The sequence below is a fragment of the Bufo gargarizans genome, chromosome 2 (genome assembly GCF_014858855.1).
Source record: "Bufo gargarizans isolate SCDJY-AF-19 chromosome 2, ASM1485885v1, whole genome shotgun sequence".
Lineage (NCBI taxonomy): Eukaryota > Metazoa > Chordata > Amphibia > Anura > Bufonidae > Bufo > Bufo gargarizans.
In genome coordinates, this window is record NC_058081.1 from 138,519,587 (window position 1) to 138,547,453 (window position 27,867).

The 27,867-nt window shown below is 43.5% G+C and overlaps 1 protein-coding gene across 1 annotated transcript; it reads left to right on the forward strand.

The window, feature by feature from the left end:
- Positions 1–26,531, forward strand: LOC122926504 (protein shisa-like-1a). Its single transcript, XM_044277887.1, has 4 exons — positions 1–7; positions 8,491–8,662; positions 22,270–22,483; positions 26,087–26,531. The coding sequence occupies exons 2-4, from the start codon at positions 8,494–8,496 to the stop codon at positions 26,349–26,351; spliced, it is 648 nt and encodes a 215-aa protein (XP_044133822.1). The 5' UTR covers positions 1–7; positions 8,491–8,493; the 3' UTR covers positions 26,352–26,531.
- Positions 26,532–27,867: the final 1,336 nt, after the last annotated feature.

Below are 27,867 nucleotides of genomic sequence, written 5' to 3' on the forward strand. Positions count from 1 at the left end.
ACAGAAGGTATGTGCAAAAATGGTGTGTCTCCATGTATGATAGATGCCCGACATAGTGCCAATGCATGCAGATGATTGTACTCATGTTATAATTGTGTATTATATTATAATTATTGTTAAAGCACCATTCATTCCATGACATGTACATATGAATAGGGTATACATACATAATACTGGTACAGAAGGAGAGAGGACCCTGCCCGCAAGGGCTTACGATCTACAATTATAATTATTGCATATTATTATTATTTTCTTTTCTTTCCACATAGCAGTTTGGGGTTTATTATTAAAATTTAAAGGATTTGTCTAAAAAACATTGCCCCCAATTTTCATATTTCATGATGTTAAATATCACTGATGATTGGTATTGACTCTTTAACACTTTGAGGTATGAAGCACCGGTGCCTCCTGTGTATTCTACTGACGGGAGACAAACATTGTTTGCCTCTTCTGTAAATGAGCCTTCTGCTGAAGGTATAATGCACAGAGATAAAGTGATCATCCAAAGGTCACCGAGACAGGTACTGTACTACGCCTCCACCCACACACCTGGACAGCCACTTACATACAGTAGGTCTCCGGGGAGGATCTGCGCCAAAATGATCACAACTTGCCCGTCTGGAGATGGCAGAAAAGGCATGATTTGCACATCAATATTTTTCTAAAATATCTACTCTGCTTTTTCTTTTTTTAACTCTGTGTTGCCTGTGCCCAGAAGAGCTTACAATCTAATCAGAGTTCTCCCTGAGATCCCAGGGGGGCTGAGACTTTCAGCTAGCCGTGCCATGATCTGCTTCTTCAGTCCCTGCTCAACTAAAGCTTTTAGTTTTAGACCTTACATGAATACATTTTAATAAATTACCTTTCGGGGGGGGGGGGGGGGCTGAGAGACACAGACTTTTGATTTTGTGTGGGAGAAGAAAGGGGTAAAGGTCAGGACCAGACTGAACAGAACAGAACACCTCTCCTTATATTACACATTATACATTACACAAGTACCGGAGATCTATTCAAGGCTGTCTCTAGCAAGTTGCTGTCCAAACAGAATGGATCTACAGCCATCCATCAGCGCTGCACGTAAGTCTCAAGCCTGATACGCCTTGTGCCTGTACAGTAATTACTGTTACTGCTACCTACTATTTGTAGAGAACTGTAATTACTGATTGCAGGGGGGAGAAGGGGTTAATCACAATCTGCCCCTTGCTTTTTGTCTTTTCTATAGCTGTCGTATATCGTTCTGCCACTGAAAATTGGTGACTACTGCTAAGAATAATAATATTGATGAATACTACTAATGATAATGTAAATATTGATGAATACTTGTTTATATTGATTATAATAATAATCATCTTGATTAATAATAATAATAATAATGTTGGCCGATAATAATGTAAATGTTGATAAATATTAATAATGGGCTCACGTCACCTGATTCCCCTCCTATACAGATTTCCAGCACCTAAAGATTAGATTCCAGAGATATTTTCATGATACATTCTGTAGTGTTCATGGACAAACAATCATATTACCGTATTTTTTGCCCTATGAGACGCATCGGCCCATAAAACGCACCTAGGTTTTTGAGGAGGAAAATAAGAAAAAAAATGTTTTAACCAAAAGGTATGTTTTTGGTGGGTTTTGAACTAATGGTGGTCTGTGCATGACACTACTATGGGGGATCTGTGGATTGCACTGTTATGGGGGGGATCTGTGGGTGGCACTGTTATGGGGGGATCTGTGGGTGGCACTGTTATGGGGGATCTGTGGATGGCACTGTTATGGTGGGATCTGTGGATGGCACTGTTATGGGGGATCTGTGGAAGGCACTGTTATGGGGGGATCTGAGGGGGGCACTGTTATGGGGGATCTGTGGATGGCACTGTTATGGGGGGATGATCTGTGGATGGCACTGTTATGGGGGGGCAGATCTGTGGATGGCACTGTTATGGGGGTTGATCTGTGGATGGCACTGTTATGGGGGGTGATCTGTGGGTGGCGCTGTTATGGGGGGTGATCTGTGGGTGGCACTGTTATGGGGGGTGATCTGTGGATGGCACTGTTATGGAGAGGGATCTGTGGAAGGCACTGTTATGGGGGGTGGATCTGTGGATGGCGCTGCTATATATGTGTCACCCACAGATCCCCCATCCCATAATAGTGCCATCCACAGATCCTCCACCCCATAATAGTGGCATCTACAGATGCCCTAATATACCGGAGCTAAACCTGTGGGAGAGGCCGGTGGCATGCAAATGTTGCGGAGCCGGTGCGGTCACTGTACTCTGGCCCTGCCGCTCACTCACTGCTTTATTGCCTAAACCTTTTATAATAATAAGTTTATTTGAAGTTCTGATCCCCAGCCCCATCTGTACTACTTACTAAATGTCCTGTAGCTGGCAGAGCAGGGCGGGCGGCCAGCAGTAACTCACTGACGTCACATGCATGCGTCGCCTACTTTATGAATGAAGTAGGCAGCGCGGCGCAGGCACGTGACGTCAGTGAGTTCCGGCCAGCTGCCCACCCTGCTCTGCCTGCTACAGGACATTTAGTAAGTAGTACAGATCGGGCTGGGGATCAGAACTTCAATTAAAGTTATTATTATAAAAGGTTGTTTGTTTTTGTTTCTGGACAAAAATGATGGTACTCCTAAAAAATATTGACAATAATTTGACCATAGGTACGTGTTAAAGAGGACCTTTCATCGGTCCAAACATTGTAAGATAATTATCAGGCTACATAGAGTGGCGCCCAGGGATCTCACTGCACTTACTATAATTTTGGTAATGTAATTTTATTCTTTTAGAACATTATAAGGTTTAGAATTTTGAAGCAATTTTTAACATTTTTAGGAAAATTTCCAAAGTCAACTTTTTTAAGGACCAGTTCAGTTCTGAAGTCCCTTTGTGGAGCTTACATAATAGAACCAACCCATAAATGACCCCATTTTAGAAATGACACTTCTCAAACTATTCAAAACTGGTTTTAGAAATGTTAATTATTAGGTATTCTATAGGAATTAAAGCAAAATAGAGGTAAAATTTCAAATTTTTTGCAGATTTTCCATGTTAATTTTTTTTTCCTGGAATACAGCAAGTGTTAACAACAAAAAAACCTCAATATTTATTACCCTGATTCTGCAGTTTGCAGAAACACCCCCTATGTGGTCGTATACCGCTGTTTGGGCACAGGACAGGGCACAGAAGGCAAGGAGCGCCATATGGTTTTTGGAGGGCTGATTTTGCTGGAATGGTCTTTGGGCACCATGTTGCATTTGAAGAGACCCTGAGGTTCCCCCACAGTAAAAACCCCCAAAAAGTGACCACATTTTGTAAACTACACCACCTAAGGAATTTTTAAGGGGTGTAGCAAGCACTTCACTCAACAGGTGTTTCATCGAATTTTTAACACTTGGGTGTGAAAATGAAAAATTTATTTTTATTTTACAAGAAAATGGCACTTTAGGCCCAAACATTCTTTTTCACAAAAGATGATATGAGAATATCCCCCCACAATTTGCTACTAACTTTCTCCTGAATACAGTAACACCCCAACTATGGTCATAAACTGTTATTTAGGGATACGCCAGGGCTCAGAAGGGAGGGAGCGGCATCTGGATTTTCTAACATGGAATTTTCTGTTTTTAAGAGTGATAACTTTTAAATTTTTTGTTGAATGAACTGCGTGAGGGCTTATATTGTGCGGGACAAGCTGTAGTTTTTATTGGCACAATTTTGGGGTACATTTGACTTTCTGGTTGCTTTTTTTCTCATTTTTTGGGAGTTAGTTTTGTGTCATTTTTCAATATTTTTTTTTTATACCATTTACTTGATGGGGTAGATCATGATATTTTTAAAGATATGGTCATTACGGGCGCAACGATGCCAAATATGTCTAGGTTTTACACAATAAAAACACATTTTTGTGTTGGCATTTTGTTAGAGCCATATTTTTTTTATTTTTCTGGCTATAGTCTCATGTGAGGGCTTGTTTTTTGCAGGACGAGGTGACGTTATTATTGCTACCATTTTGGGGTACATACGACTTTTTGATTGATTGATTGATATTATGTTTTTTTGTGAGGTGATAAAAAAAAAGCTGTTTTGACATAATTTTTATTAGTTTTTTTATACCGTTCACTTGATGGGGTAGATCATGTTATATTTTTGTAGAGTCAATTGTTACAGACGTGGCAATAGCAAATATGTCAATTTTTTATTAATTTTTTTGGGCGTAATGTTTTTATTTATTTTTACGGCGTTCACGTGATGGGGTAGAGCATATGATATTATTATAGAGCTGGTTGTTGCGGATGCGGTGATACCAAATAAGTCTATTTTTTTTCTAAACACTTAATTTTTTTATTTTATTATTATTTTACACTTTGTGTCCCTCCATAAAGTCATACAAGACCTTTGGGGGACATTTAACTTCATTTTTATTTTACTATTAATTTCTCCTGTAACTGGGGCTGACATAGTAGTCCCAGTTACAGTGGAAATACACCCCCCCCCCCTCCCCAGAGAAGGCTGTACAGCATAATACAGAACTGTACACCCTTAGTGCAGGGCTGATCAAGGTCTATAGAAGACCCGACAGATCCTGCACTCCCCCGGCCACAGCGGTCACATGACCAGCGGGCCGGTACAGGAAGCGGCATGGCGCTTCCTGATCTGTATACACAGCGCTCGTTGATCGCTGTGTATACAGCGATCTAGAAGGCAGGGACACCCAGGAACGGTCCCTGCTTTCTCTCTGTGGCACCCTGCTGTCACTGACAGCGGGCTCCCTGCTCGGCAGCTGCATGATTAGCGTGCAGCTGCCCTCTCTGAAATGACATTCAGAAACGTCCGATCAGAGATAAACCCGACCGCCCAGGACGTTTATTCAATGGGCAGTCGGGAAGTGGTTAATGGGTGAAAATTAGTCACTGTACTCTTTGGTATCATGGTGGGTACCACACTGAACATGGACCAAAGAAAGCTAAGGAGATTAGAAAGAAAATTACAGAAAACATGTTTAAGGTAAAGGCTATAAGGCCATCTACAAACAGTTTGATGTTCCTATTACTACAGTTTCACATGTTATTCAGAAGTTTAAGGTGTATGAGACTGTAGACAACATCCCTGGATGTGGTCACAAGAGTGGTCACAAGAGACTAGGGTTGAGTGAACCCGAACTGTAAAGTTCGGGTTCGTACCGAACTTTAGGGTTTTTTGTACCAGGACTCGAACCCGAACATTTTCGTAAAAGTTCGGGTTCGAGTTTGATGTTCGGCGATTTAATGGCGCTTTTTGAAAGGCTGCAGGGCAGCCAGTCAAGAAGCGTTTAACTAGTGTGCCCTTAGAAGCCATCACAGCCATACATACTAATGGCATGGCTGTGATTGGCCAAGTGCAGCATGTGACCCAGCCTCTATATAAGCTGGAGTCACGTAGCGCAGCACCTCTCTCTGCTCTTACTAGTTGTAGGGATAGGATGCTGCTGCTGTGAGGGAGAGAATAGGAAAGACTCTGATATCTGCACTTGGTGTGAAGTCAGCAATCTACAGCGTTTTTTGTTTTGGGGGGGCAATGCAACATCTTTGTACCCTGTCCCCCTGAGCCCAGTGAGACTGAAAAAAATTATTTCATCCGTCTGTTAGTTAGGTGGGCGTCTACCCAAATTTTAACAAAATAAATAAATAATAATAAAATAAAAAACAAAAACCAGTGTTGGCTACCTTCTACACCGCCACATCCACCGTCTCCTCAACCTCCTACTTCATATGGACCTCCTCCTCCTAGATCAAGATTATAATTTTTTATTTTTACGTATGATATGTTATTTTAAGTCACTTCCCTATCCACATTTTGCTGACTTTTGCAGCCCTCTAGCCCTTTCCATGACTTTTTTAGAGCCATTTTAGTGCTCCAAAGTTCGACTTCAATGGGGTTCGGGGTCAATTTTGCAAAGTTCGTCCGAACCCGTCGAACCCGAACTTCCAGGTGTCCACTCAACTCTACTGATGACAAATTGAAGAGACGGATAATGCTAATGGTAACCAAAGAGCTCAGAGCAACTTTCAAAGAGATTAGAGGTGAACTCCAAGGTCAAGATACATCAGTCAGATCACACCATCTGTTGCTATCTTAGCCAAAGTGGACTTAATGGAAGATGACCGAAGAGGAAACCACTGTTAAAAGCAAATAAAAAAGAGAGACTAGAATGTGCCTAAATTCATATTGACAAGCCACAAAGCTTCTGGGAGAATGTCCTTTAGACAGATGAGACAAAGCTGGAACATTCTGGCAAGTCATGTCAGCTCTCGGTTCACAGACGCAAATATGAAGCATACAAAGAAAAGAAAATTGGAGGAGATTTATCAAAACTAGTGTAAAGGAAAACTGGCTGAGTTGCCCATAGCAACCAATCAGAATCCACCTTTCATTTTCCAAAGGAGCTCTGAAAAATGAAAGGTGGAATCTGATTGGTTGATATGGGAAACCAGTTTTCCTTTATACCAGTTATGATAAATCTCCTCCATTGTATCTATTGTGAAACACGGAGGAAGCCCGGTTATGTTTTGGGGCTGCTTTGCTGCATCTGGCACAGGGTGTCTTGAATCTGTGCACGGTACAAAAAAATCTCAAGACTATTTCTGGTGCAGATTGCGATGCTAAGGTTTTGCGCCACACTCTGCCACTTTTCATCATTCACAGCAGATCTAAAATTGTGGGGTGGGCGGGGAAGGGGACAAGCCGGCAGGCCCATCTTATTCATCATTTACTACCCCTGTTTTACATCTGTCTTACATTTAGAAAAGGCGGTGGATCTGCCGAAGTTATGTAGAGCCCAGTGGATCCACCACCAGTGCAGAGCTTTATTAAGACCGTCGTCTAAAAGTCCGGTCTTAATAAATATGCCCCTAAATGTCTGCAATTGATTATCGCCAGTCGCAAACATTAGCCCGGGCCTCTACTGTTTGAAGCAGCAGATACCCCGTGGATATGGTGCCCCCTGGTGCCATATTTAAAACCTGTCCTTCTGCCATATATGTACGCTGCTGGGACGGAAGAGGTTAATTGACAAAGCCGTTTTGCCAAAATCTTGTATTAAACAGCTCCATAATGATAAGTCCTGAATATTCATGAGCTCCTGGTTTTCCCGCCCACCTGCTACTGATTCAGCTGAAAAAAAACTGTCAGTCAGAGGCAGGTGGGCGGGGAGAGCCGTGAGCTCATGAATATCAGGACTCATTGGCATAGGATGGAGCTGTAAGAACCGGACAGCATAAAACTGCTGATAGGTTCCCTTTAATAACTAGCACTAGTTTTACTGATTCTTTTCCCCAAAACTATATGTCACCCTGCTAACCACTATAAATATACCACTTGTAGCCTATCTGGACATTAGATTTGCTAAACGCTAAATGCTATTAAAATAAGTACCGTATGTATAAAGTACAAAGAGCAGATATAATGCAAAGATGGTTGTTCATCGGGTAATCGTTGACATCTTTATACCGCCAGATAATCGATAACGGGTGTTCCTATGAAATTATCTTGCGGAGTCTCAGCCCGTGTGAAGGGCCCTTTAGATATGATATAGATGATGATAGATAATAGAGAGATGATAGATATGAGATAGATAATGGACAGCTGATAGACAGATAGATAGACAAATAGATAGATAGAAGATAGATAGATAGATAGACAAATAGATAGATAGATAGATAGATAGATAGATAGACAAATAGATAGGTAGAAGATAGATAGCTTGACAAAGGCTCCATGGAGTGAGCTGAAATGTTGCTGTTACCACATGGGTGATTTAAATACCCTTTTTTTCACGGATATTTGAGTGCTGCCTTGGCCTTTTTTTACACATATCTAATAGGACCGGGTCCGTGGTCTGCTTCAAGGAATTGCACCAGTTTTGATTTGTGTGCTGCTCTTCAACTTTTTTATACATAGATAGACAAATAGATAGATGTGAGATATAGATAGATAGGTAGATAGATAGATAGATAGATAGATAGATAGATAGATAGATAAATAGGGGATAGATAGTAGAGAGAATACATTTTTCTTTTTTGTATTCGTTTTGGAGTGTGCTGCCTATTTACCCCTTTTTTGATACTTTGGACATTGGTCTAGCTCCATCGGGCTTTGCACTTCATCTTTCTGCTGATCTAATTTTTCTGGTGCTGCTGATAGATAGATAGATAGATAGATAGATAGATAGATAGATAGATATTTAATAGATAGATAGATATTTAATAGCTAGCTAGCTTTAAGCTGACTGCATGCTTCCCAGTGGTAGCGGGATGAAATGTACTGTAATCTGTGACTGGTGACCCGCCAGGTAACTAACGCCGCTGAAATAAAAGGCACCCAGAAGACTTCTAAGAGACTATTGCTTTTAAAAGAGGAACTAATTGGACTGGAACAATAAATGTATCTGCTCATGTGGCAAGCCTTAATGGCATTTCTTCTCTGTTTATTATCACAGGTAATGGATGCAAAAGATAATGTTGCTTGCGGTTTCTTTGTATCTTTCTTCCCACCCCACTGCTCCGGCAAACAATGTCCACGGAAGGCAGGAACTCCTGAGAAGATGAAGAGGCTGAATCCGGCTAACCTGCTTCGCTTGGCTGTGCTGCTCCTCAATTATCTCTGGAGAGGTAAATGCTATCACAAGAGACCAACACCACTTCTGCCATTATGAGATCTGGTTTAGTACCGCCATGTATCTGATCCCAGACTTCATACCTATTTACAACAGGATAATTCTCTTTTCACATCCCTCACTGCAGCTTTATATTGTATTGGCTGTGCTTGGTATTGCAGCCAGCCCCATTCACATTGTGACCGCATGTGATGTCAAACCGCTGATCGGCGGGGGTGCTGGGAGGCAGACCCTACCGATCTGATATTGATGACCTATCCTGAGGATAAGCCATCACAATTAAAATACGTATCCCCTATCACAGGATAACGGTAAAACCGGAATGCCCCTTTAAGTAAGGAAGAATCTGTTACCTCTCCTGACATGTCTGTTTTACGCTGGGTTCAGACCTGAGTGTACTTGAACATACGCTCTGTATGTACGATTGTACCGGCGTTTGCAATCGCGCATACAGAGACAAGCGAAGGCCATTGTCGCGCGTTCCCGCTGAAGTCTATGTACGGGAACGCGCGACAAGACGCCCCAAAGAAGCTCCTGTAATTCTTGGGGCGTCGGGCGTTTTACAGCGCGATCGTACGCGCTGTAAAACGCTCAGGTGAGAACCATTCCCATAGGGAATCATTGGTTCTTGCCTGTTGAGCGTTTTACAGCGCGTAGGAACGCGCTGTAAAACGCTCAGATCTGAACCCAGCCTTAGTGTCTACTTGCATTCCTTCTAGAAGTTATTAATGAATTAGTAGCAGTGTGCAATGAAGGACCAGATGGGTGTTACCAAGGAAGGGGGGCTGACACTGGCAGCACAGATTGGATAGTGTCAGACTTTGCAGGGGCACCCCCCCCAACTGGTAATATCCTGATGGATGTTCATTGCAGGCTGATGGCAATTCATTCTTAACTTCTAGCAGGAATAATAAAGGAATAGCACAACATAGAGCCATAAGAATAGATGCTCCAGAATTTTTATTACATGGGAAATGCAAGAATTAAAACAGACATGTCAGGAGTGGTTGTCATTTTTATGAAAAATATACGTGGCTTTCATTTATCTAGAACACGTGGGTTCTCCTTTGTGCATGAGTTACCAAATTCATATTAAGTTCCTATCAACAAAGTGGGACGGAGGGCATTCATGACTTTGCTATGGGACACATGAAATATTAGTACTGCACCTGTATGTAAGGCTACTTTCACACTAGTGTTTCTCTTTTCCAGTATTGAGATCAAGCAGAGGATATCAATACCTATACCGGAAAAAAAAACGCTTCAGTTCTGTCCCCATTCATTGTCATTGGGGACAAAACATAACTGAACAGAATGGAATGCACCAAAATGTATTCCGTTCCATTTGGTTGCATTCCCATACCGGAGAGCAAACCGCAACAAGCTGCGGTTTTCTTTCCATCCTGGGATGCAAGTCAATGGGGACGGATCCGTTTTCTCTGACACAATAGAAAACGGATCCATCCTCATTGACTTTCAATGGAGTTCATGACGGATCCGTCTTGGGTATGTTAAAGATAATACAACCGGATCCGTTCATAGCGGATGCAGATGGTTGTATTATCTTAATGGAAGCGTTTTTGCTTATCCTTGCTGGATCAGGCAAAAACGCTAGTGTGAAAGTAGCCTAAGGTGGGCAGAAGGAGATTGCGTTATAAATAAGTTTTGTTCTTTTAATGGATGATTTGTTGTAATGTTTGAGGTATTGGTAGAACAATAACAGGCTGTGGTGGCGAGGAGCTGGCAGTACCCCGTAGCTTTGTGAATATAGCAGTATTTAGTTGGCCCTTTAGTGCAGCTGAGACAATAGTGTTGTGGTGGGGACCACTCCTAGTTAATATGGTGCTGCAGAATAATGGCCTTCGCTGCCATGATTAATGGGAGGGGATTATTTGTTAGTCCCAGTTATTAGCGTGGGAGAACTGAGCTGGGGGCACATGGGCCGGGGCCGGTTCTAGGTGAAATGGGGCCCTGGAGCGAAAAACAATAAGGGCACCCCTCCGATGACACTTGATGACTTTTACAGAAGAAACTGTATATTGTGTGGCACAGTGTAGGCTATATGTGTATAACAAACATATTTCATATGAAAACTTCCAATTACTTGGCTTGACCCTTGGGGATCTCGGACGCCACTTCCACACTTTGGCCGCGGGCTGATGTGTTTTATCCTAATGAGAAAGATTTCATAATAAGGATTTGGAGAAGGGTCAGAGGGATAGCAGAGCAGGGAGAGGCTGGTGCTGCTACTAGGGGGTCATACCATGGGGGAGTAAGCCCCCCAGTAGAAATAATTCTCTTTATAATGTGACAGTGCAAAAAATACCCCCTTGTAATGCCCCCAGTTGAGCTAATGTCCCTATAGTGCCCCCATAATGTGCCAGTATAAAATACCCCTATATAATGCCCCCAGTAAATGCCCCCATAGTGCTCCTCTCTCCCCTCCTAGTGGCCCCCATAATGTACCAGTATAAAATGCCCCATATATAGTGCCCCAGTAGATGCCCTCAGTGTCCCCCATAATTTATAAGTATAAAATACCCCTTCTCAGTGCCCCCGTAGATGACCCCATAGTGCTCCTCTCCCCCCTTCCCCATAGTACACACCATAATGTGTCCTAGTATAAAATGCTCCTATACAGAGCCCCCATATAAAATAACCGTTCTTTGTGGCCTCAGTAGATGCCCCTATAGTGCCCACCAATAATGTGCCAGTAAGAAGTGACCCCATAGATGTCACCCAATAATGTGCCAGTAGCCAGAGCCCCCCTATCATGTGCCAGTAGCCAGAGCCCCCCTATATCCTGTGCCAGTACCCAGAGCCCCCCCATCATGTGCCAGTAGCCAGAGCCCCCCTATCATGTGCCAGTAGCCATAGGGCCCCCCCTATCATGTGCTATTAGCCAGAGCCCCCCCTATCATGTGCCAATAGCCAGAGCCCCCCTTATCATGTACCTGTAGCCATAGCCCCCCCTATCATGTGCCAGTAGCCTGAGCCCCCCCCATCAACATGTGCCAGTAGCCATAGGGCCCCCCTATCATGTGCCAGTAGCCAGAGCCCCCCTATCATGTGCCAGTAGCCAGAGCCCCCCTTATCATGTGCCAGTAGCCATAACCCCTCCTATTATGTGCCAGTAGCCTGAGCCCCCCCATCAACATGTGCCAGTAGCCATAGGCCCCCTAGAATGTGCCAGTAGCCATAGCCCCCCCTATAATGTGCCAGTAGCCACACTTATACTTACCTTCAGGCAGCGATGTAATGCAGGTCTCTTCCGGCCTGTGTCCCACTCTGTACGGCTCAGGGCTCAGACGGCGCGATAACGCCATCGCGCCGCCTGCGCCGGCCTCTGATAGGCTGCCGGCCTAGTGCCTGCAGCCTATCAGAGGAAAGGACACACCTCTACCTCCCCTGCCCTGCTGCACAGCCATCTGTATCGCTGTCGTGAGGATGGCGATACAGATGACTGGAGATGAGCGCTTACACAATGGAAGCGCTCATCTCCGTGTGACACGTGTCCTGCCTATAGTTAGTTGCGGGCCCCCTTGCCTCTATGGAAGCGCCGGCTCTGGCTAGATATTGCCTACGGGCTGGGTACTGTTCCCACCAGTCAGGCCATGCATCAGGGCAGCAGTGCATTACTGTTGTGACCTTGGGTGACTTATGTGTAAGAGAGGATACAGCAAAGTGGTCCCGGGCTACTTCGGAGAGTAGAGATAGAAATAGCCACTGCCTGCAGTGTCTCAAGTCCCTAGAGAGACATCTTTGAAATACTAGGCTGTGCAAGATTATGGGCTGAGAGATCTGTGGGCACATCTGAACCCTGCTGCTGTGATGCCTGTCCCACTAAACGTTTGTCCCACTCAAATATTGTACTTTTTTTTTTAAACAACATCTAGATCTGAATACTTTTGTAATTGCATTTAATAAAAAATTTAGTCTAGTATAGTATAGTACTACTGAGGTATTCACTGAAATCCATCTGTATAGCGCCACCTGCTGTTTGCTCACTGTCCTGCTCACTGAGACGGAAGCACATGCTCAGTTCTATCCTTAAACTGCCACCAGCTGCAGTAGAAAGGACACGCTCCCTAAGCTGCTAGTTTGAAATAAATCAGAGCAATTGGAGTAATGAATGGGGAGATCTATGGATCCATGTGAGGTACAGGACTGGTTCTAGGTTTGTTTGAAAGAGTTTCTCGTACACCAGGCATGCTCGACCTGCGGCCCTCCAGCTGTTGCAAAACTACAACTCCCAGCATGCCTGAACAGCCTACAGCTATTAGCCTACAGCAGGGCATTGTGGGAGTTGTGGTTTTACAACAGCTGGAGGACCGCAGGTTGAGCATGCCTGTCGTACACTATACGATATCGGATTTTCATTTTTTACATTAATAATGAGATAACCCCTATAAGAGACTTGTGCCACTGCAAATTGTGGAGCTGCACTGTTATCTGGTTCATGTTTGTGCCAAATTTTGATAGACAAGTAAAGAGTTAAAGGGGTGTTCCAGCCTTTTAATATTGATGACCTATCCTCATGTGCGCACAGCGTGTGCCTTCTCTTCATACAGCTGATCGTCGGGGGTGCCTGGAAAACCCCTTTAATTATTTCAAGGCAGCCTCACCGTATTCCTCCAGCGCATGGTTTGAAGTCTGTGACTCACAAGTAGGCCTGCGGATTTGTGGCTTACATGTACACAGTTTTCATAGATGTGAAACCTCTCCTATAGACCTGACTGAGAACATCATCTTTGATGATTTGAAATTCCCTTACATCCTATGTACGTTTGCCTTTTTCTCTGAAAGCACTGCCCCTCAAGACGAATTTGCACTGTAATTTTGAGTGGTCATCTTAAAGACAAGGACACAGTTGGGAAAAACACATGTCCATCAAGATGAACCTTATTCCACGTTGACCCCCTTCCTTAATAATAAAAATGATCCCTCCTTGTGCTTGCTGAATAGCCATTTTCTATACTGTTTTTGGAGGACTGCTTTGTTGATGGAGTTGGGAATGAAGTGAAATAACTTGTTTTATCACAGAGCAGAAGAAGGAGTAGTAAGTAACAATACAGTCCTGATCAAAAGTTTAAGACCACTTGAAAAATTGCAAAAATCATATTGAGAATGGCTGGATCTTAACAAGGTTCCAAGTAGAGCTTCAACATGCAACAAGAAGAAATGGGAGTGAGACAAAACATTTTTTTTCAGCTGATCAAAAGTTTAGGACCACACCTCCCAAAAAAAACTAAACCCCCCCAAAACAGAAATTCAACTTCCAAACATGAACTCAGTAATGAGTAGCTCCTTGTCACAGCTGAGGATGGGAAAAACCCTCAGCCGTGCGGTATCAGCAGATGGAGTCGCTGCAAGGCCAGGACAGAGAATTAGGGAGCTGGTCACCTCCTACACATCCCTGATTCTGACCCTGTCTCCTATCCGTATGAGCCAACCCTGAAGGTAGGAGGGCTCATACTCCGGAACCTGATATTCCTGCTCGCCCTCAGGGTGGCCCTGGACTAGGAGCAGGGTAAGACGACCCGTTCCTCCTAGACACGGAGGAACAGGAGACTCACTGGCCAAGCTACACCGAAAGGGGAAACATAAACAGACATATGGCAATGACAGGTAAGTGAGACTAGTACCACACTTACCTGCCACAGACACACAACCTGGAACCCACGTGCAAGTGCTGCTATCCACAACCAACACCAAGGACACAGCACACAACAGACATCACACGGGAACCCAGTAAACCATATGCTGCAATAACAGATAAACCATAAATTAACACCAGACATAACGTTTATGACCACCAGGGTGGCCCTCACTGGCAGATGGTAAATAACCAGGAGGATGTCTCCAGCAAGCATGGCTGAAGCACCCTCTCTGACTACTGCCTTGCACTGAGGCTTTATAGGGCCAAGTAGCCACACCCAACAGTCAGACACACCCAGTGCAAACACACTAGGAAGGAAGTTAACCCTTCCAACACCAGGGAAGGGAAGACATCAACTTAAAGGGAAAGTGCACACCGATAAAAGGCACACCTATAGGAGAGGTTGCCAGGTGCAACCGCATGCCTATTGCAGCAAGCTGCCTAGCACCGCTCAGGCTGCTCTGCTGCCACATACACAATGTTGCCAGCGGCAACCACAGGTGAGGCAACATACTATAGCCCTCACCTGTGATTGACAACAACACCAAGACCGCAGGCAACTGCATGCGGCCACAAGAGTCACGACCATGACCAAGGGTCGTGACACTCCTGCCAGCAGCATCTCCCTCCTAGCTCTCAGCAGAGTTCCTTCTGTGTACTGTATTTAGGATGTGTGTGGGCGTGTCTCTCCCCCATTTGTGAGGCAGCCTGCTCACACCTTCTATCTTCCCCAGCCTATGACTGGTCTGCAGGAGGTATTTAAAGGCGTCTCCTTCTACAGCATGGTGCCTGAGCAACTCGGGTTCCTAGCTAGTCTAGTTTCCTGTTTGAGCTAAGGTGTTCTGTTGGTTCTTGTCATTCTGTATCCCGGACTTTGGATTACGTATTACAGACTTTTCCTGATTGCTGCCTGCCCTGACCCTGATCTACGTTTACGGACTTTGCCTGACTGCTGCCTGCCCTGACTTCTGCCTTTGTACCCTGACTACGCCTCTGTCTGAGCAGCCTCTGGGAACACAGAATCCACTGGGTGTATTGTGTCACCTGAAGGCCAGTCCAGTGGGTTCACACTCTGGTCCTGATTCCCTCGTGTTCCAATTCCCCTATGAGGTAGCACCTGGTACTCCCCACGGGAAAGTCTCTCCTCACAATCAGAGGTATCACGTGAAGAACGAGGGGTGTACTCAGACATAGTCCTCAGAGGGAGTTGGTCACGTGGGGTAGCAGGTTCCCACCCGCTGGTCATAACACTAACATTACAATATCAATATCTGGCACTGTAGGCCAGGATTAGGATATGTTATCATGGAAAAAAAAATCTGATCCACTGCTCTGTGCCCCCCTGAGCCATTGAGATAAAAAAGCTCACCTTCTCCCTGATGGTGACACAGTCCGCTGCGATTGGACAACGCCAGGGAGAAAGAGACGCCCCCTAAGAAACGTGGCTGACTCCTCCTTCCTGTACCGATGCTATTGATTAGCATATAGGGTGCCAAAACAGAACGGGGGGCACAGCAGCGCAACAGAGCAGCTAATCAGAAAAAAATTACCACAATGATATGTCTAAAGATGCCCTACAGTACCAGGTATTGATATTGTAATGTCAGAACTCATGAAAGGTCCTCTCTTGGTTTACACAACATAATTCTGTCAAGTTCCAACTTATTATAATGAGGACCAGGATTGCACATTACGTATGTATGTATGTACTGATTTTTCTATAAAATGCAGACGATTCTGGCATTAAAGGGGTTGTCTCATCAGGGACAATTGGGGCATATCGCTAGAATATGCTCCCATTGTCTTATAGGTGCGGGTCCCACCGCTATAGGTGCAGGACCCGCACCTATATCGAGAACGGAGACCAGCAAGTAAAGGATGGCGCACTGCGCATGCACAGCCACCCTCCATTAATTTTCTATAGGGCCGGCGAAAATAGCCGAGCGCTTGCTCAGCTATTTCCATTAGCCCCATAGAAATGAATGGGAGCGGGGGCCGCGCATGCGCGGTATGCTCCTATTTAATTCTATGGAGAGCCGGCTTGGTGGTGGCCGGACCGGAGTCCTCCAGCCACCACCTTGTGGGGCTCCGTTCTCGATATAGGTTTGGTTCCCAGCAGTGGGACCCGCACCTATAAGACATATCCTAGCGATATGCCCCCATTGTCCATGATGAGACAACCCCTTTAATTGGAGGGACCAATCATGTCCGATTCATCTTCAACTACAATTGCCAACTGAAAACAATCACTACAGGTCACTGACTAAAGCAATTATCTCCGGATGTAATCCAAATGAGTCCAATCACACTCTAATTATTGGCATGTAAACCCTCCCTGCGGTGAATGATGTGTATGCTATCTGTAATGAATACTAGACAATATAAATGTATCAATATTGCCTCTTTTCATGCCTCTATTGTATCTTTATATCTTATGATCATTTTTCACCTTAAAACTATGCTAGGAATCTGCATATATTTGATATTCAGCTTATAAATGAGAATATAATTCTCTCCACTACCCCATGCCGTTTTGGTTTGCCAGTCACATTCATTTAACGATGATGAGAAAAATGCCCTGCTCTTGATCTCAAATTAGCTTAAATCTAATACTTGAGATGAGCAGAGCAATGACTGATATTCATGAATCTGTCTGTAGAGCACAGTTCAGGCACGGCGATTATCTACATGGTCAAGCCGGGTGGGAGGTTGTGCTGGAAGTCACTGGCATACAGTGGGGATTAATGGGGCCACACTTCATGATAGCAAAGCTCTAATTAATTGAGAAAGAATATTTCCCAACTGCTTCAGAAACTCTTACGTGTACTGGTAATGGTCTGCTGTAAGGATCTGTTGGCCTCCTTGCTAGGCTCAAGAACTGGAAGGAAATTCACATACACACAGATATAGCATCACGTACTGAAATTTCTGATTGAAATGTACAGATCTTAGATTTTTCTCCAGCTCTCTGATCTGTATGCATGCCGTCCACATACAGTAGAATATCACCTGTAAGGGCATATTCACACATAGTAGATTTGCTGCAACGCTCCCATTCATCTGAATGCAGCTTGCAGAAATGCATGTGGTTGCAAACAAAACAAGCCCATTCAGAGTTGCAGAAATGTCTGCCAAAAATATGCCATGTGTAAAATATACACTACCAGTATTCAAGAAACACTGACAATCTGCTGTGATGTACCCACGTGAATATGAGCATTATTCTCAGCCCAGCACTCACTTTGACATCATTAATCCATCCATTTAGGAAGAATTTTGGAATATGCAGTACTATGCAAAAGTTTTAGGCAGGTATGGAAAAAATGCTGCAAAGAAAGAATGCTTTCAACAATAGATGTATTAATAGTTTATTTTTATCATTTATTAAAATGCTAAGTGAATGAACAAAAGAGAAATCTAAATCAAATCAATATTTGGTGTGACCATCCTTTGCTTTTAAAACATCTTCTAGGTAGACGTGCACACAGTTTTTGAAATAACTCAGCAGGGAGGTTGTTAGAGAGCATAAAGAGCTAATCACAGATGTGGATGTAGGCTTGCTCAGATCCTTCTATCTCCTTGTGTAATCCCAGGCAGACTTGATGATGATGTTGAGATTAGGGCCCGGGTTTGGGGGGAAGGGGTATATCATCACTTTTAGGACTCCTTGTCCTTCTTCATGATGGAGATCATGAGATCGTTCTTAAACATTATGTACACCTTCAGGGGCAATTTTTTTTATGAGTGCCTTTTACTCACTTGGGGCTAGAAATCATTTTTTAAATTGGTCTTTATTAAAAATATTGAGCCGTTCTGTCACAAAGGATTAACAGTTTTTCTAGCTGTGTGCATCCTACTTTCACTTTGTGCCAGTCATCTAAAAACCCTTATCTCTAAATTACTAAGAGGTCATAAACACTTATTTAAGCCACATTCTTATCAGTAAGATAAGGACTGAGCTTCGATGAGTGTTTATAAGGTCAGGGAGCAGAGATAAGGAGCCCCTCAGCTCCCTGCCTGACGGAGCAGAGAGAAATCAGATCCTGCTAGTAGAGCAACTCAGCTCTATATAGAGAAAATGACTCTATATTTTTAAAAAGACCAATTGAAAAAATAAGTACAATGTAATAGTAATAAAAAAATTACCCCAAAAGGTATACATAGCCTTTAATGACATTGGCTTTATGTTTGGGGTCATTGTCCTGCTGCAGAATAAAATGTGGAGCCATTTAAATGCCTCTCTGATGGCACTGCATAATGGGTAAGTATCTGCCTACATTTCTCAGCATTAGGCCTCATGCACACGACCGTTGTTGTGTTCCGTGTCCGTTGTTCCATTTTCCGTGATTTTCTGTGGACCCATTGACTTTCAATGGGTCTGTTGAAAACTCGGATAATGCACCATTTGTCATCCGCGTTTTCAGTCCGTCAAAAAAATATAACCTGTCCTATTTTTTTCACGGACAACGGTTCGCGGACCCATTCAAGTCAATAGGTCCGTGAAAAAACATGGAGGCACACAAGATTGTCATCCGCGTCCGTGATTCGTGTCCGTTTTTTTCCTATCATTTACAAGGCAAACTTGACCTAGATTTTTTTTCACTTTCCTTCATGTCTGGTGATCCTCCAAAAATCAAGGAAGACACACGGAAACAAAAACGGAAACGGATCACGGAACAACGGAACCCCGTTTTGCGGACCGTGCAAAAATACTGGCGTGTGCATGAGGCCTTAAGGACACATTTAATCCTGACCCAATCCCCAACTTCATTTGTTGAAAACTTAGTGCAGCAAATAAAATACACCTTACTTCCCTTCAAAATCAGAAGATCAGATCAGAACTGGCAGAAACCAGTGGGACCCAGGTACACCCACCTACTGTTCAGAGAAGAGTCTGGCCAGAAGTGGTCTTTATTGAAGAATTGCAGCAAAAAAGCCATACCTTCAACATGAACACAAAGCCAGGCAACTCAACTATGCACAAAAACGTAGGAACTAAGATGCAGAAAAATGGTAGCAGGTGCTCTGGACTGATGAGGCAGAATTAGAAATATTTGGATGTGACAAGAGGCAGGTTGTTCAGTGAAGGGCTGCAGAACGGTACAATAATGAGTGTCTGCAGGCAACAGTGAAGCATGGTGGAGGTATCTTGGAAGACTGAGGTTGCATTTCAGCAAATTGAGTTGGGGATGTGGTCAGGATAATGGTGTCCTCAATGCTGAGAAATACAGGCAGATACTTATCCATCATGCAATACCAACATAGAGCCAATATCATTAGGAACTATATTCAGTGTAAAGAAGAACAAGGAGTCCTGGAAGTGATGCCATAGCCCCCACAGAGTCCTGATCACAACATCATTGAGTCTGTCTGGGACTACATGAACAGGCAAGAAGGATTTGAGCAAGCCTACATCTACAGAAGATTTGAGGTTAGTCCTCCAAAATGTCTGTAACAACCTCCCGGCCGATTTCTTCAGAGACTGTGTGCAAGTGTACCTAGAAGAACTGATGCTGTTTTGAAGGCAAAAGTATTGATTTCATTTAGATTTCTGTTTTGTGCATTCATGTTGCATTCTGTTAACTGATAAAAATAAAATAATAACACTTCTAATTTTCAAAGCATTCTTACTTTGCAGCATTTTTTCCACACCTGCCTAAAACTTTCACACTGTACTGTATGCTGTAGTCCATGTAACAGAATTATCAAAGGAAAAAAAGAAAACATTTAAGACACTGTAAGCAGGGGCGGATTAAGTGCATCAAAGGCCCAGGGCTGTTTACCCAACTTGGGCCCCCTCCTTCCATTTTCCCCTGACCAGCCCCACCCCCCTTCCATATTCTGCCCCCAAAGTTTTTTTTTCATACAGCCACACCACAAATGTACCCTAATGGTATCCTATGTGACACCACAGATAACACAATGATAACTCCCTGAGTACAAATCATGTAGTACACGATCTGGCACTTGAAACAACCAACATATGATGGTTATGGGCAGAATCAGTAAGGAGAGGGTAAATGAGATTGTTAACCATGAGTGTTGGTTTAAAGAGAACCTGTAACCTCTACTGACATGTCAGTTGTAGTAACTACATCCCGCTTGTAATAACAATTCTGGAGCATCTATTTTTTATGACTTTTTGTTGTGACATTCCTCTATTATTCCTGCTAGAAGTTATTAGCAGTTTGCAATGAAGGTCCAGATGGGTGTTACCAGTTGGTGGTGGGGGGTCCTCTCACAGTCTGACATTATTCAATGAGTGCTGCCAGTGTCAGACTGTGCTGGAACACCACTGATCAGATATTGATGACCTATCTTGAGTATACGCCATCAATATGTACTGGCTGTACAACTAATTTAAAGGGGACCTGTCACCATTAAATGCAATGCAATCTTCAGGCAGCAAATTATAGAACAGGATGGGATGAACAGACTGATATATAGTTTTGTGGGAAAAAGATTCAGTAAAACCTCCCCACGTGTACATCTATCAGTGCCTGACAGCTATGTATACACACTTACACACAGAATGCTATCAATCACTGATAACACCTTCTCCGTGTACATCTATCAGTGACTGACAGCTATCTATATATACACACTTACACAGAGAATGCAATCAATCACTGATAACACCTCCCACGTGTACAGCTATCAGTGACTGACAGCTATCTATGTATACACACTTACACAGAAAATGCTATCAATCACTGATAACATCTCCCTATGTACAACTATCAGTAACTGACAGCTATCTATGTATATACACTTACACAGAGAATGGTATCAATAACTGATAACATCTCCCTGTGTACAACTACCAGTAACTGACAGCTATGTATACACACTTACACAGAGAATGTTATCAATCACTGATAACGTCTCCCTGTGTACAACTATCAGTAACTGACAGCTATGTATACACACTTACACAAAGAATGTTATCAATCACTGATACCATCTCCCTGTGTACAACTATCGGTGACTGACAGCTATGTATACACACTTACACAGAGAATGTTATCAATCACTGATACCATCTCCCTGTGTACAACTATCGGTGACTGACAGCTATGTATACACACTTACACAGAGAATGTTATCAATCACTGATACCATCTCCCTGTGTACAACTATCAGTAACTGACAGCTATGTATACACACTTACACAGAGAATGGTATCAATCACTGATAACATCTCCCTGTGTACAACTATCAGTAACTGACAGCTATGTATACACACTTACACAGAGAATGTTATCAATCACTGATAACATCTCCCTGTGTACAACTATCAGTAACTGACAGCTATGTATACACACTTACACAGAGAATGCTATCAATCACTGATACCATCTCCCTGTGTACAACTATCGTTGACTGACAGCTATCTATGAATACACACTTACACAGAGAATGCTATCAATCACTGATACCATCTCCCTGTGTACAACTATCGGTGACTGACAGCTATCTATGTATACACACTTACACAGAGAATGCTACCAATCACTGATAACATCTCCCCCTTGTACAGCTATCTATGTATACACACTTACACAGAGAATGCTATCAATCACTGATACCATCTCCCTGTGTACAACTATCGGTGACTGACAGCTATCTATGTATACACACTTACACAGAGAATGCTATCAATCACTGATACCATCTCCCTGTGTACAACTATCGGTGACTGACAGCTATCTATGTATACACTTAAGCCTGTTTTACACCAACAGATTGGGGATCACATGAGCACCACATCTCAGAATACTGATCCCACTTCTCCACATTGAGAGCTCCATAAAATGCTTTCTCTACAATTAGCATATTCTGACCTTTACTAAAGGCAGGATCAATGAAGGATGACCAATATAATGACAAAGAAAGTTGATTAAGTACCTTTGAGTAATAAGCAATCTTCATCTGTCTTACAGCTTCAACTGTTAATGTGCGCACATGTGAGGGTTACCCAGGACAGGGTGATGTGTATCACTCCGGCTTCCACTGTCCGCGATTAACTGACTCTCAAGAACATATGTACTGCTGCTGGCCTGGAAATGACTCCTTAAAATACTGCTGTATGCACGAAGAGTTTGAATCTGTGATGAAAGTCAATCTATCAGAGAAGCTCGCCACATACATTTATAGGTATGTCTATAATACAGCCATGAAATCCTGGAGTGACTGTAAAGTATGTATGGTATATGAGGTGTGGGGGGCGGGTGAACCTTTTCAAGTCAGTTTTGATTTGAGTTGCCTTTGCCAAATCAAAGGTTACATATTGTTTGATGAATTTGGCACATCTTTAAACCTAAGGGAGCTGCAACACGTTCAGGTTTTTTATGCAGATTTTGAAGCCATAATCAGGAGTGGATTAAAAAAAAGAGGAAAATAATATCTGTCCATAAAGCCCCTTTCACATGAGCGTGACGGATTGGGTCCGGATGCGCTCAGGGTGCATTCAGTGAAACTCGCACCATTTCGCAAGTAAGTTCAGTCAGTTTTGTCTCAGATTGTGTTTACGGTTTCAGTTTTTCCGCGCAGGTGCAATCAGTTCTGATGCGTTTTTCACGCGAGTGAAAAAAAATAATTAAAGAGGACCTTTCACCGATCCTGACATTGTGAACTAAGTATACAGACATGGAGAGCGGTGCCCAGGGATCTCACTGCACTTACTATTATCCTTGGGCGCCGCTCCCTTCTCCTGGTATAGGCTCCGGTATCTTCGGTCACTAAGTTATAGTAGGCGGAGTCTGCCCTTGTTCTGCTGTAGCGCTGGCCAATCGCATCGCAGAGCTCACAGCCCTGGGAGAAAATAAACTCCCAGGCTGTGAGCTCTGCGCTGCGATTGGCCAGCGCTAGAGCAGAACAAGGGCAGACTCCGCCTACCATAATTTAGTGACCGAAGATAGCGGCGCCCGGGGATAATAGTAAGTGCAGTGAGATCCCCGAGCGCCGCTCTCCATGTCTGTATGCTTAGTTCACAATGTCAGGATCGGTGAAAGGACCTCTTAAAGGTTTACAAGCAACATCTCCTAGCAACCATCAATGAAAAACGCATTGCATTCGGGCTGCAATTACATCCCAATGATAAGTTTTTCACTGAATCCCCATTCACTTCTATGGGGCTAGGGCTGCATTAAAAACGCAGAATATAGAACATGCTGCAATTCTTATGCAACGCAGAACTGATGCATGACATTTTTTTAAACAGACCCATTGAAATAAATGGGTCAGGATTCAGTGCGGGTGCCATGCCTTCACTTCACTCGCTAGTGTGAAAGTTGCCTAATACTTTTTCTCCTTTTAGGATCCACTCCTGACTTTGGCTTAAAACCAGCACGTGTGGCCGTACCCTAACATTTTTGTCTCAAAATGCTGTTTCGGTTTCTGGACACCACCCACCCCCACTGGAGTGATTATGCAACTTTTCAAAAATTTTGCAGTGATACATATGACGTGAAACTAACTAACATTATTAACCATGGCCACCTTCCCACCCACTTTTTAAAAGTGGCGCGTGGAGAGTAAAATGGCAAAGAGGCAGAATGGGACTTGTGCCAAAATTTGTGACTTTTCTATGCCATAAAACTGGAGTATCAGTTTGATACATTTCACCCATAAGGGTTTGTTTTGCACTCTGCAACCACAGAGCCATATAGGTCTTTTTTCAGGTCTTCCCTTTCAGTGTGTAGGCAGCGGCTCATCAAGCACCTGCAACCCCAGAAGTGCATACCTCATTTGAGATGCCCTATTCATTGCACATTAGTAGTTTTTGTGGGATAACTTCTTTAATAAACTGCAATGTTAGTGGCATCAGTCACATCTAGTTTTTTTTATCCCCTATAGAATAGCCGTCTCACTAATAAAATAGTCTAATTCTGTAATGTAAACTTTTTTAAAGCAAGAAGTGAGAGGTAGCAGTTAGACTATGGAGATCGTGGCTTTTCCACTGCACGGTACTGGCTCTACCCTACTCTACACTGTTTTGGTACCAGACGGTATGTTTTTCACTGTGGATATGGTACTCCCTCAGTGTAGCTGGTAGCAGTGTAGAGAAGAATCTCTTAGACCAATCCCTAGTCAGCAGTGTGCTCGCAAGACTTGGTTCGCTTGGACCCCCTCCAGATCAGGTATGAAAAAACGTGCCAGGAACTGTTTTCAACTTTGGCCTAGTGGAAAAATAAAATAAAACAAAACAGGGTAGAGTCAGTAAAGTTGAGCCAGTTCCATGCAGTGGAAAGGGGTTTTATAGTGTGTTACCTTCTAGACCGTTACGTCTTTATTGAAGCATCTCATGGATGTCCTAACTTAAAGTGATCTGTCCTAGTCGGACATTGCACTAAACATCAGAATTACTTTATATTTGGTTAGTTTCATACTCCCTAATGTCGGTACTGTTTAAGATAAAGATACTTAATGAGCATGTAACATTTATATAACATTTATATTGACTTGTGACTATAAATCTATACAGAAGACAACTAGTCGTTATTTGAAAAGCTATATTATGTGATAGATTTATTTAGGCCTCTTTCACACTTGCGTTGTCCGGATCCGTCGTGTACTCCACTTGTCGGAATTACACGCCGGATCCGGAAAAACGCAAGTGAACTGAAAGCATTTGAAGACGGATCCGTCTTCAAAATGCGTTCAGTGTTACTATGGCAGCCAGGATGCTATTAAAGTCCTGGTTGCCATAGTAGTAGTGGGGAGCGGGGGAGCGGTATACTTACAGTCCGTGCGGCTCCCGGGGCGCTCCAGAGTGACGTCAGGGCGTCCCATGCGCATGGATGACGTGCCATGTGATCACGTCATCCATGCGCGTGGGGCGCCCTGACATCACTCTGGAACGCCCCGGGAGCCGCACGGACGGTAAGTATACTGCTCCCCGCTCCCCATTACACTTTACCATGGCTGCCAGGACTTTAGCGTCCTTGCAGCCATGGTAACCATTCAGAAAAAGCTAAACGACGGATCCGGCAATGCGGCGAAACGACGTTTAGCTTAAGGCCGGATCCGGATCAATGCCTTTCAATGGGCATTAATTCCGGATCCGGCCTTGCGGCAAGTGTTCAGGATTTTTGACCAGCGCAAAAAGCGCAGCATGCTGCGGTATTTTCTCCGGCCAAAAAACGTTCCGGTCCGGAACTGAAGACATCCTGATGCATCCTGAACGGATTTCTCTCCATTCAGAATGCATTAGGATAAAACTGATCAGGATTCTTCCGGCATAGAGCCCCGACGACGGAACTCTATGCCGGAAGACAAGAACGCAGGTGTGAAAGAGCCCTAAAAGAATACTTGAAAAGGAATAGCAAAGGAATCCTGTCTCCTTCCTCTGGAATACATTCAAATGCAGTAGGCTCTGTAGAAGCAGCACTTGTCTCACCAGCTTCTTCTCTAGTGCACTCCAAGTCAGTGCAGACATGGGAGTAAGGCATCATAACCAAAGTTTCATTTTAAAATCTTGTGGGAATGTTTAGGGAAGGAGAAGTATTGAGGTGCCACTGTTCACACTCTTATGAAAGGCTCCATCGGCAGGCCCTGTATATTTTACATGGAACATCTCTCTGTGTGGCCATTGGGTACTGTTGGTATCCGTCATGCAGTGGATCCGGCGATGTGTTGTCTATTCTGTTGAACACGGAAACCATGACATACCCATTTTGAGTTCTTGCACTATGTAGATGACACAGAACTGTGACCAGTCATATTTGAGATCAACAGGTTTTCTTCTCCTTTTCTTAGGAGCCCTCTCCCTCTGCTTGGCATTGGCTTCTACGGACTCTTGATCCTTTCACTGATGGTTGTAGATTTCATCTATTACTACAGAGTCAATAAGACTTCTTTCTACAACACGTTGAGTCACACGTGGATCGGGAAGCATCTTATCCTTCCTCTTTTCCAGAGAAACCTGGAAGACGGCATTCAACAAAGGAACAAAGGTGTTACGGCAAGGATGACAGCAGATGCCAGACATGACGAGAACAGACCTTTAGAAGCCAATGTGTGAGGATGCTGCGGGGGTTGATTCACAATGGATTGCTGATAAACATTACCCTGCTCGCCACAGACAAAGGACATATTTATTTCACAATATGACAATCAGAAGCTTTACGAAGACACTTCCTTTTATTCTGTTTGTACAAACATTACAATGGATGGTTGCTTTAAACAATGTACTACTCTCACACTATGCGATTGGATGTAAATGCCTTTCTGATGAATGTAGAGACTGACAGGAAAATCTGCTGTAAGAATCTAACACAGATGTGTTTAGCTAATACTGCTGGGGTGAAGAGCCTTCTAAAGACCTTCCGCTTACACTAGAATACTATTCCATAGTGCAAAGAAATGGTAGCATTGATATTTAGGTTTTGCATTAGTTATACATTACATCCTAATGTTAACAAACTAATACTACTATCTGCAGGTCAGATGCTGGCTTAGTTATTATCCAAGTCATGTCTCAAGGCCTGTTTAAAAGGTCAGACATCGACTTACAAGATACCTACCTTAGATCTAGTGGCATTAGAGGCAGAGCTTGCTAAGAGCTTATTTGCATACCCTCTTTCCAGAATTCCAGCAGAACATTGCCTGGCCTAGAAAACTCTTCACACCGATTGAGCGCTCTCCATAAGCAGATATAGTATCCCCCGGAACTGCAGAATGAAACAGGTAATGCGCTAATCTTCTCTATAACGAATATATAGAAGGAGGATCAGCTCACCAGTTATCAGATGCAATACCAGGGTCAGCATGATCAGTGATCATCCGGGATAGAAGGATGGAAGATCCAGCACTTGCTTTACTCATAAAACTTAAAGTGATCTTCCAGCATAAGAAAAAAAAAAAACACATTTACTGGAGAACTAACAGAACACTTACACGGCTCCCTCCGTTTCATCTTTTTAGCTGCAGATCCACCTTGGCTCTACTTCTGCCATCCAAGATGGCTGCACCACCTCTCAAACTACCTGATGCACACTGTCCATTTGGTAGTCTGAGACACATCCTGTTTGCCCAGCCCTGCTCTTGGATTGGTCAGTACTGCTCACTGTGACCAATCCGAGGGCTGCAATTGCAGTTTGCATCAGGTAGATTGAGAAGTGGTGCAGCTATCTTGGATGGCATAAGTGGAGCCTAGAAATTATCAGGTCTGTGTCTGAAAAGATGTGAATTTCTTTTGTGAACCTGATAGCTCTCCTGATATGTATGTTTTCGTAAAAAATGTTATTCCCCATGCTATAACAATTCCAGAGCACTTAACTCTGTGTTGTGCTGCTCCACAGTTATTCCTACTAGAAATGTATGAATAATCTGGCAACTGGGTGTTGGGGACCTGCACCGTCTGACACTGTGCAATGAGTTCTGACCATGGCAGATCCTGTAGGGACACAGCCCTTTAACAAGGAGTATGTGATACCAAGTTGTTAATTTCTTTGCTTACATTGCCAAGAGGAATAACCAAGGAACTGCACAATGCAGAGTTATAAGAAAATATACTGTTATTTAATGGTGAATGTAAG